Here is a 10937-nt window from a genome sequence, read left to right as displayed (position 1 = left end):
AAAGAGGCCTGCTTGAATACGAATCTCCAAGAGTCAGCCAGTTCAGGTGAGAGATGTAAGAGGTGGTCAGAAAGTACCAAGCTTAGCTGCAGTGTCAATGATGAAGTAATGTCGCGAGATTAGTTTTTCTTGGCATGAGTTTGGGTCGAAAGGATGGCCTTTGAAAGCCACTCCCTTGATTGTCTGCAAGAAAAGTGTGCCTAAGTTATTTATATTTGTTTATAGAATACACGATGGCCGTTGTATATTTAAAGTATTCTGTAAATATAATATAAATATTTTAAATATATTTATCTTGTTAGTTTGGATATCAAAACAGTGTTTTTAAGGTTCAGAAGTACTCTAATTCTTTAACCCATCTTTGTTTTTTTACTCTGTAAATATTTTCTTTTCCATCAAAAAGCTTCAATTTTAATGTCTTTTCCCTCTGATTAAAGCTTAAACATAACCACACACTAGAAATCAGTTTGTTGCTTTTATTCTTGCAGTGCAATTTGAGATTATTCCCAGTATGTACAGTATCCCACTACTCAGAAAAACACATTGTTCAATGTACAACATGCGACTGGAAAATGAGAAAAAAGTGCAAATTAACACCAAATCATTCAAATTTTCTCTACATTTCCTTCTTATAAAAAATACATTTTTCTCATCTTCTGTCTTTTTGTGAACATACTCCGTAAAGCGACACAACAAAGAGCCATCACAGTACATAAAACTGTAGTTACTTGTGTTTGGCACAATCACATTCACTTTAAACAACAGGAAATATAAATTTGAGAAAAGCAGGCAGCATTATGAGATGTTCATTTCCTGTTTACTGATGTGGCGTGATGGAGCTCAATGGTAAACATATAAAATAAATAGTCAAATGTACACTTTGAGGGCTTTTTTTCCTTCCTTTGGCTTTCTAGTTATCTATCAGGAGCAGGTTTAGTACATATGCTCTGAAAACACAAATGAAACCTTTTGTGTCCCTTCTGACAAAGTAATTAAAGGTTCTCTTCATCTGATAAAAAGTGGTGCAAATGTGCATCATCAAGAACATCGAGAAACATTTGTTGAATTAGATTCTTTTGACCAGTTCATTACAAAGTCGTCCCCTTATTAGTGCTCTTCCAGGGTCAGTGTGCTGGAAAGTTTGAATGGCTATTAGAAACTGAGGTAACGCGCCCCTTTCAGCGTGCACTGCCGAGATACTCCTGCAGTGGGAAGTTGATCCCTTTTCAACAAACATTCTGCAAAAAAAAAAAAAAAAAAGGATTAACACAATAATCAAAACAGTTCAAAGAAAGTCTTTGAATCCTTTAAAGTGTTTCGTATTTTTGGATGACCTAAAGCATCATTAGAGATTCCAGTTAAGCCATCTGTACATCTGGTTTTTTCTTGCTTATCCAACTCTGACTGAAGGCTGTCCCAGCTGTGACAGGGCGAGAGGCGGGGCTACACCCCGGACATCTCGACAATCTGTCACAGTCTAACAGATGGACAATCATTTACACCTAGAGCCAATTCAGAAGTTTAACCTAGCATGCATGTCGCTGGGCTGTGTGAGAACACACTCAAACACCACACAGGCAAGTGGATCTGGAGCCTACACCTTGTTGCTATGAGGCCATGGTGCTAACCACCATGCTGTCCCCCGATTCTCCTGTGTGTTTGTGGGTTCTCTCTGGCATCCTCCCATAGTCCTTTTTTAATTGAGATTTTCATAAAAGTAAAAATGAAGCAATGACAGTAGCATAAAAACAAATCCATATATGAGCTGAGAAGCAGGATGTAAAAAAGTGAAAACATACAAAGTCAGTGTGCTCATTGGTGGAGCTGCTCTCTCATTTTGGCTGCGATCTGCTCTCTCTTCTCGCAGTGCTTTCTCAGGTCTTTGACCTCCACCGGGAGCATGCTGTTCCACATCGTAAGCACAGACTCTTCATCTGACAGCCGAGACAAACAAACACTTTGAACAGATGAAGAAAAAAAACCCTGCACAGCAGGATCGCCGCTTTCAAGGTCGTGTGAGAAACAATGAACCGTCGGACTCACCATTTTGATTCTTGTGCTGAGTTTGTCTTCGGCCCAACACCAGCACCACATTCTCCCTGTTAAGTGTTTCTATTAAAAAAAACAGAAAAACAGAAAACTGCAACGTTTTCACACCGACTGACACAAACAAAGAATCAATGAACTTGGTCATCAATTTTTAATTTCTTCTTTAATTCAACTCTTATTTTTTGGGGGGGCAAAATAATGTTGATGTGATATTTTTACTTTAAGCAATCTTCAATATGAACATGAAACGGCAGTGTGTGCAGGAAACACAATTTCAATCACATGTAATGTTTTAAGAGGTACTTCAACTGCCTAGTGTCCTGTTATCTGTTATCTCACAGTAACCATCAGCAGTAAGAAGATATTGGACCGCAGACGCCCTGCACATGAGCACATATCTGTGCACTGATGAGGGAGCTGTTCCACAAAATATTTTTCCACTTTTAATATACAATTTTAGACAACAACATCGAGCGACATCAGCAAGTATATAAGGTGCATAAATGTATGACGCTTCTGTTCCATTAAATGAATGCTGTGGTTGGCTTTATTATTATTACTGTAACAATACATCCACACCAACCAGGAACCGTGCGGATCTGCTAATCTGCCAGGAGAGTGGCATGAAATTAAAGGTCAAACTAAAAACAAAAAGGACCCACGTATGAGTGCAGATGCCATACAGCGGAGAGAATCACAGTGGGGCTCCATGACCTGCAGAATTTGGTGTTTGGGGAGCTCCAGTAGCAGCAGGTGGCCCCTTCTAGTGCCGATCCAGAGCATGGCGGCGCTTGGCAAGAGCAGGGCCTTCACTGTGGCCAAGGAGGGCGACGCCTCAGAGGGCAGCTCAGCTTCTCTGCCGTGCCCGCCTCTGTCACGTCTGCGGGGAACGGATGGCATTAGCATGCAGCTGCTGTTGTGTGGAAAACTATCTGAATTTTGAAAAACAGACTGACAACAGTCACCTGCAGTTTTCCTGCTCAGTTAATGTTCTTGCTAAGTGCTCGGTAATGTTTGGTGTCTTTTCAAAATCGCACGTTAATTTCAAACCGTGGGCTGCTCTGCATCATCTTTTACCTTTTGTTTCTGATCCCTGTGTTCTCATTCTCACTGTTTATTCAGTCAGTGTCTGCAGCTAATAATGCAAGAGATCTGCCTCTGCTGTTCCCTCTGGTTGGAGGGGGCCTGCTGTATGTCTGTATGCACTACATTCATACTCCAAAGACATGGAGTAGAAAAATACAGTTTTATTTAGTGGAAGTTAACAGTCACTGCGACTTTGTAACTGCAGAAAAATTTCCGTATGTCAGTGTGTGTCACGTGCGAGCGTACCTAATAATCTGAGCACAGTCAATACAGTCCACCATCCTCTCGCTCCTCTTGTCCCAAACCTCAACAGTTGTTGTCCTGGCTTTGCTGAGGTACACGTATTTATCCACAACCATACGATACACACACGCCTCGCTCCCCAGTGACCGCTGCTGGCTGAAGGGCGTACGCGCACACACGAACACACAAAGACACAGAATTTTGCTGTTACGCAATCAGTTGTAAAGAAGTCCAGATGAGACATTCACATGACCATTTCCAAGTGTTTTGTGTCTTTTTAAAAGACAACTCCTGAAACATTTTGATCACACTTCATACTTTCTAATCTTCATAGCACCTTGAAAACGACACTCCATTCATATATTATGTAAATGGAGCTGGAATATATCATATATATGCATTTGTTTACAGAACGAGCTGCCTGACATTCCCACACAGACTTACTGAGAAAAGAGGTTCGGTCTTGTGTCGATGGACTTGCAGACATCATAGTCAGTGGTGAAGGAAAGGATCTTGGATCCGCAGCCGGCCCACACAGACCTGCTGTCCAGTGAATGCACCGACTGGCCCAAACACATGACCGGAGTGTTGACGTGGCCCACACTGAGCGTTTTAACCGGTTGGCCGTTCTCCTGCTAAAAAACAAGAATTCCAGCTGATAAATGTGCACAATTAGCATGTATCAGAATATCATCCGTTAAACAATCAAAAAAGGGCTTTTTCTTTATCCTTGAATACTTACCTTGAGCACAGAGTCCTCATAAATGCTAAGAATTCCATCTGCTGTCCCAACCAGCAAATAATTCTTTCTTTGACTAAAAACAAACAAATTTTAAAAAAGAGATCAACAGGGAACATATAGAAGTGGTTATAATACGACCTAAACCGGAACTGCAGCAGTTCACAGTGCACTTTTTCACATGCTTACGTGCGTCGAGGGTGTACGTGGAAGTACAGTGATGTGACGGCGTCGGTGACCCTTTGCAGGTGGTGCCAAGTCGACGTGTCTCGACTGTTGATGACCACTAAAGAGCCAGACTGGGTGCCTGCCACCAGCCAATCGCTGTCCTCGTTTGGGATTTGGACAGTCACGAGGCACAGGACGGGACTGGTGTCGACCTCGAATGAACCAGCCTGTGAATGCAAATTATAATTCCATGATAAGAGAATCATTTTTACAGGGATTATAATGTATGAGATCTCAAAGAAGATGTAAAGAAACAAGACGCTAAATGAATTAAATTGCATCAAACGTGTGAAATCAAAAACTTTCAATTCAGTTTCATTTATATAGCACCAAATCACAGTAACAGTTGCTTCAAGGTGTTTTATATTGTTTTTGTTTCTTTTTTTCGCCTGTCCCGTTTGGTTCTTTTGCCATCAGAATTATTGTCTAAAGGCAAAGAAAGATGCCCAACGGAAAGGTGTTTTATATTGTAAAGCAAACACCCTACACTAATACAGAGAAAACCCCAACAATCAGCTGACCCTCCTTCTGAGCAAGCACTTGATAACAGTGGGAAGGAAAAACTTCTTTTTAACAAGAAGAAACCTCCAGCAGAACAAGGTTCAGGGAGGGGCAGCCCTCTGCCACATTAACATTGTGTATCAGTACCTGTGTAGCGACCGTGTTGGTGTTCAGGTCCACAGCTGTGATGGATCCCTTCTTCTGGGTCCTGCTGCCTCCACCAAGCCAGACCCGGTGGCTGGAAGAATTGCTGTCGGCGGTGCGAGAGCTCAGAATGAAGCACTCGGCACTCAAAACCCCGGGAACCACAAGCTCCCTCATAAGACACAGCATTTCACCTGAATTCAACCTGTCAAACACCTCCACCCATAACACACACACACAGACACACACACAAAAGCCTCTTAATTGTGTATCACTCAAGTAGGACTAAAAATCATAATCGAGTTAAATTTAAATCTGCTGCTTGCACTTCTGCATTTCTGTTACATAGTATCCACTTTAATGCCACTAGGGGGCGGTGGCACCACCACCATCACCTTTCTCAGATAGAAAAGGTGAACAAGCTGGTTACACAGTCTGCGGGTCCTAACCTGAGCCGAAGTGGGTCGATCCTGTGGGCTCTCCCTCAGACATTCCTTTATTAGAACCTGAAAGCTGGGCCAAGGTGAGCAACCGTAGTGTTTTACTGGATCTGTAGAAGAAGTAATGCACACTTCAGTGAATTCTCTTTAACTTGTGAAATATATAAAACAACACATATAATGCAAATCCAATTCAAATATACTAGTATAGAAACTGAGTACTACTTTGCCTTCTTTTAAATTAATGTGGCTTTAATGTCAAGCATTTAGTTACTTGTACGTGGTCATTATTAGTACCATGTCTGAGGTGGCTCTCTTTTTCTTAACATTCACTGTCAGTGATTATAGGTGAACTGTCGCATTCCCACCTGGCAGCTTTCCCTGAACTGCAATTTCATCAAACTCGCTGGGAAACTTCATGCCGTCTAAAATGCGCTCGCCACGGGTCATCAGGTCGTAGAGCAGCAGGCCGAACGAGAACACGTCAGCCTGCTGATTATAAATCACATTACCTCGGGCGACCTCTGGAGCTCGGAAACCTGTAATCAGTTGATAACAGTATAACATCATAAAGCAGTCCAATCAAAGTGGACAAAAAAACAACAACACAAAGACAAATATGTCTTCAAAATCTGATTTTAAAAATAATTTAATATTCTGATCGCATGATCAATGAAATAATAATTGAAAAAAAACCCCCAAAAAACAGGCACTTTGGACTCTGACCTGCTGTCCCCTCAGAGCTTCTTACTCCCATGCTGCAGCAGTACTGAGCGATGCCGTAGTCTGTGATCTTGGCGATGATGTCAGAGTCGGTCTTCAGGTTGAACAGGAGGATGTTGTGAGGCTTCAGATCCCGATAGATGATCATGGCTGAGTGAAGGTACCTGATCACACAGGTTTGACAAAGAAACAGCAGGTAAGTCGATTTCTGTACTTTACACGAGCATTTAAATCTGATTTAGAGATATTTAAAGTTATTATGGTGGTTAAAATCTAAAACACAATCTTAAAATTAGTTGATGATTATGTGAAGAATTTCTTGATGCTGGGTTAAGATAACATGTCAACAGCTCTTCGTTCTACCTGAGCCCATCAGCCACCTGCAGGGCAATCCTGTGCTGGAGCTTTTGGTTGAAGCTAACGTTCTTGTTTTCGAAAAGGGAATCCAGAGAGCTGCGCAGAGCCAGCTCCATCACCAGGACCTGAGGAGTCGAGCCGGCTGCCAGCAGGGTCACCAGGCTGGGGTGACGGAGGCGGCCCAAAACGACTAATTCCTGAAAAACAGGGAGAAATGTGAATCGATGAAGGCAAAATGCATCAAAAGTTTAGCTCTGAAATGGCTGGTGACATTTGTCATTTCTTAAAGATACAAAAGACACAGAGGTCAGGTAGATGTGCAACTCTTCCTGCTGAAACAATGTATGATGTCTAATCACTGCTGAGCCACAAGGACAGTGAAAACACAGGTGTCTGGGACACAGAGATGTTAGGAAGAGGAATGTTGGGACTTTGGTAAGCAAAGTTTCAGTGGTACCTGTCTGAGGAGTCTGTAGATGTAAAGCTCAGAAGCATGCTTGTTGAATATCTTCACAGCTACGTCTTCGTTCTTATAGACGCCTCGATAGACAGTTCCAAAGCCACCGTCCCCTGTTAACAAAACCAACATGAAAGAATTAAGAAACAAAAATGAAACTAAAACAAGAAGGTTCAAAATTAAAAATGGTGCTTTTAACAATCTGCTTTTTCATAAAAAACAGAAATTATCGGGACATTACACAGCCGTACCCAGTCTGTTCTCTAAAGACAGATCTACATCCAGTTCTTCACTGTCAAGTGTTGTTCCTGCAGGCTGGTCACTCAATAACAGATCAGGGGCTGTTTGAAAGACGGGAAGAGTGCAGGGCCGATTTTCTGCGCTCGCTCGCAAGAAATCTACAATCAACAAAGTTATCATTTTAGACTTCTTGAATCCATGACAGTAATACAAAACTGACCTGACTAAGGAAACAATACAAGTGCTGATGTTTTAGTGCACACACCTGTAAAAATGTCTTCCAGGGGAATCTTCCTCCACTCCTGCCCATCCTCTGGGCTGTACAGAGCCCACTTCTTCAGCAGAGCTTCTCCACTGCCGTGCATGTCGGTGTTTAGCAGGCCGGGAAACCATTCCTCCAGCAGGGAGTCAATATGATCCACCACCTGACCCAGCAGCAGCCGGCCTGGGGGAATGCAAATGAGGGCTTACAAAGGAGTGAAAACTGTTAAGACAACAATCGCAGACACCTCCACAACTCATAGTAATAATTATCAGTACTGTAATGCATTTTCAGCCCTGGATGTCATAGTGTTGGTAATGCCGATAATGTGTGTTTTTTTAAGCCATTTTTATGAAGGTTCATTGTAACTAACCCACAAATGGAAGTTTCATTTAACTGTAACACCACCATAGAGTTACACCACCCTGAGCTCGTCCGATCTCGCCTCAGCTCTCTGTGGTCATTGTCTTTTTATTGCTTTCAAACACTGGATATTTCAGGATAATTATCATCCTTAAATACTACAGCACCTTTGCATGATGCGGGCACGGTTATTCTGACACAGCTGGAGGGATTTTCCTCCACCAGACAGTACGCCTCCTGGGACCAGTTCAGGTAAATTCCTCTCCTCCAGTAGATCCGGTTGGGTCGGACCATTTTTTCTGGATAGCACAGAGTGTGAAATGCATTCAGTTAACAATTGGCTTCTTTAAATATTGCACTGAAGAAGTCAACTGATGTACTGGTGTATGTTTAATTTACCCCTTCCACAAAGCAAGTAGGAGGATGTTTCTAGCAGGCGGCTGATCTGCCGAGACCAGTAATCCATGGGGAAGTACGGCATCTCATACAGTCGGACGATCACCTCAGAGTTCTCACAGTGAGGCAGTTCTATGACGGGTCTGTGTTTGGACAAGCTGTGGATTATGGGTTGAGTGGTTAGCGTGTGTGAAGCAGTTATTTGTTGCTTGTATTTCCACAAAGACACAGCCTACCTGCTGGGTACCAGCAGCTGGTCCTCGCCAAACGGAAGAGCAATCTGAAACTTCTCCAGCAGCTTCAAGAACTGTGTCAGGTGACTCTTCGGGAAACACTTCGTCTCAGACAGAAACTTTTCCACGACAGAGCGCTGGACCACTCCTTTAGGATGCTCCCAGTAGCCACAGCTCTTTAAGGTCAGTTTCTGCACAGAGGAAAGATAACACAAGCATCTGTGCATTCAACAATTCTCACACGGCCATCCTCCAAGTTCCAAACCTCTCTCTAACTCCTCATCATCATCATCATTGTCGTCATATTATGATGCTAGAAGGACAAATACAGAAAGTCTTTACCACCTTAAGGTTCAAGATTGAATCCCTTTATTGGGTCATATTTAGATTGTAAAGTTCTAATTAAGCCCATTTTAGTGTAATTTTCAACTGTGGTTTGTCTCTGTTCTTGCTGCTTTAACACAGTAATTTCCAACTTTTGGGATGAATAAACTATTTTCTTTTTCTCAAAAACCTAAAAAAAAAACCTAAAAAAAAAAAACACAAAACCAAATGCATGTGATTCATAACAAGAAGGGCTACCTGTGAGATGACACTGCATAGCCACTGTGGGTCAATAAAGTAAAGCTCCTGAAGCTCAAGTGCAGGATCATCGAAGTGCAATAGAACACCTGCAGTGACAAAGATGCAACAAAACTTGTCAGATGGAGACGCAAAGTGAAAACACACTCAAGCTGGATATCCAAGCTACTCTGCAGGATATCACTGTGTGAGTGTGAAAGTGCTGAGGCAAAGCTGCTATTTTATTTTCAAAACTAAAAATTCAGTTGAAAAGTGCTTGCTTTATTAGCCTAATTCAGACTGACCGACTTCGCTGAGGAAGTGGATGGCATGAGGGAGCTCAGCTTCCTCCAGCTGCAGCTGACTGTCTTGGATGAGCTGCAGGAGCTCATGGTGCCTGAGGACAGGGAACTCTGGAGGAACCCTGGCTCTTTCCTGAAGAATCCGGCGCTCCAGCTCCACGTAGCTGTCTGGCACCAGCTGACCCATCACAGGCTGGTCTTGTATCTATGAGGGGAACAGGATATGAATGCCTTCATTACCTCCCTTGGCACAGAATAAACTGGAGTATGTATATGAAATGAGATGAGATAATGTCATCCCACAGTTCGTAGTCAGACCATCCAGTCATTCGTGAAATCCCTTTAACATAATTGACAAAGTGGTGCAGATCATGTAAATGATAATTAGAAGTGTGTTTTTAATTTCATTGCATAACTTACTGTTGCACAGCTAAACTATGACCATTAATCTGCAGTAATAAGATCTGGTTTTTCTCAACTTGTTGCATTATTTAAAGAAATTATTAGAATATACGCTCTCTAAATGAGGATTATGAGCTTTACTGATTGAACGGAGAGTATTTAAGGTTCTGTACAATTAAGTCCATTCATTTTTTGCAGCCTTTAGGAATATTATTTAATTAGTTAGTTCAAGAGATGAATTGAGGGAATTTTACATTTCATATAGATTGTAGGGGAAATTAGTGTGAATTTGCAGGGCAATCTACTCCCTATGTGCCAGTTCACATACAAAGACCCAAGCAGTGTTTTCAATAATGACAAGTAAGAGCAGCGCAAACTTCCAGTTTAAACACTGGGTACAGCTGCTGACTGTGTGGCTTTCAAGAGACTTGAGAGACTCCAGAGGAGAGTTACGCAATTACAAACTGCTCCACCATGGAAACGTGTAAAGAGCTGACCAATGGCTTATTCCAGGAAGCAGGTTTAGCTAACAACTCAGTCACCGTGAACTTCACCTGCTCCCCGGCAGGTTTTCTTCAACAAACTCTGAGTGTCTCTCTAACTGGTTCCCTCCTGCACCTGAACCAGCAGACAGACACCTCCGATTCACTTCCTCATGCTTAAAGTCACAGCTCAAAGACCTGACAAATTAATTCATTTGATGAAGCTTATGTATTGTTTTTGTCTTTTCACACACACAGAAATCCCAGTTAGGCATGAGTTTGCTATGCCTAACCTCTGCACCTTTCCCTGACCTAATGATGATTTCCATCGAGGTCAAAGAGAAGCAGTTAGGAAAGGATGATATGAGATCATCTTTTTGAATTATTCCAAAAAGATGATCTCCTTAGTCTCCTTATGTTTCCTTTTACCTTGAAGCTGGTGACCTCCCGGACAATGGCCTTGCGGAGTCTGGCGATGGCATCTGAGTCCTCACAGACTGAGACCATGTAATAATCCCTGATAATAGGGAAGCCTTGGTGGGTCAGGAGCTCCTGTCTGATTTTGCTCAGGCAGTTCTGCAGCTGTGAGTCCTCACTCACATCTGTATGGGTTCCCACTAGAATGACTGGAGACAGCGGTGCTACTGCCTGAAGAAAATAAACAAATGAATAGAAGATACATTAAAATATCCAGATGAACTGTTAACTTACAGTGGGGCAAAAAAGTAT

The 10937-nt window shown here is 42.3% G+C and overlaps 1 protein-coding gene across 1 annotated transcript in view; it reads right to left on the bottom strand.

Moving 5' to 3' along the window:
* Positions 1–740: 740 nt before the first annotated feature.
* The window catches only part of lrrk2 (leucine-rich repeat kinase 2), a 34405-nt gene continuing 24208 nt past the window's right edge, over positions 741–10937 (bottom strand). Inside the window, exons 31-52 of the mRNA XM_085359466.1 lie at positions 10638–10856; positions 9328–9529; positions 9044–9132; positions 8465–8652; positions 8232–8386; positions 8000–8131; positions 7473–7652; positions 7219–7365; positions 6968–7080; positions 6517–6707; positions 6157–6317; positions 5799–5969; positions 5440–5540; positions 4994–5206; positions 4307–4512; positions 4121–4193; positions 3823–4013; positions 3382–3534; positions 2712–2929; positions 2044–2112; positions 1800–1934; positions 741–1238 (exon numbers count right to left, since the gene is read on the bottom strand). Coding sequence (XP_085215592.1) covers positions 1813–1934; positions 2044–2112; positions 2712–2929; positions 3382–3534; positions 3823–4013; positions 4121–4193; positions 4307–4512; positions 4994–5206; positions 5440–5540; positions 5799–5969; positions 6157–6317; positions 6517–6707; positions 6968–7080; positions 7219–7365; positions 7473–7652; positions 8000–8131; positions 8232–8386; positions 8465–8652; positions 9044–9132; positions 9328–9529; positions 10638–10856 — 3294 coding nt within the window. The 3' untranslated portion in view covers positions 741–1238; positions 1800–1812. The remainder of the gene's footprint in view (positions 1239–1799; positions 1935–2043; positions 2113–2711; positions 2930–3381; positions 3535–3822; positions 4014–4120; positions 4194–4306; positions 4513–4993; positions 5207–5439; positions 5541–5798; positions 5970–6156; positions 6318–6516; positions 6708–6967; positions 7081–7218; positions 7366–7472; positions 7653–7999; positions 8132–8231; positions 8387–8464; positions 8653–9043; positions 9133–9327; positions 9530–10637; positions 10857–10937) is intronic.

Source organism: Diplotaxodon limnothrissa, linkage group LG7 (assembly GCF_057381915.1).
Source record: "Diplotaxodon limnothrissa isolate DT_005_m linkage group LG7, D_limnothrissa_male_GT1.1, whole genome shotgun sequence".
Taxonomy (NCBI): Eukaryota; Metazoa; Chordata; class Actinopteri; order Cichliformes; family Cichlidae; genus Diplotaxodon; species Diplotaxodon limnothrissa.
Note: the sequence above shows the minus strand (reverse complement) of the source record. Positions and strands in the feature narration are given on the sequence as shown.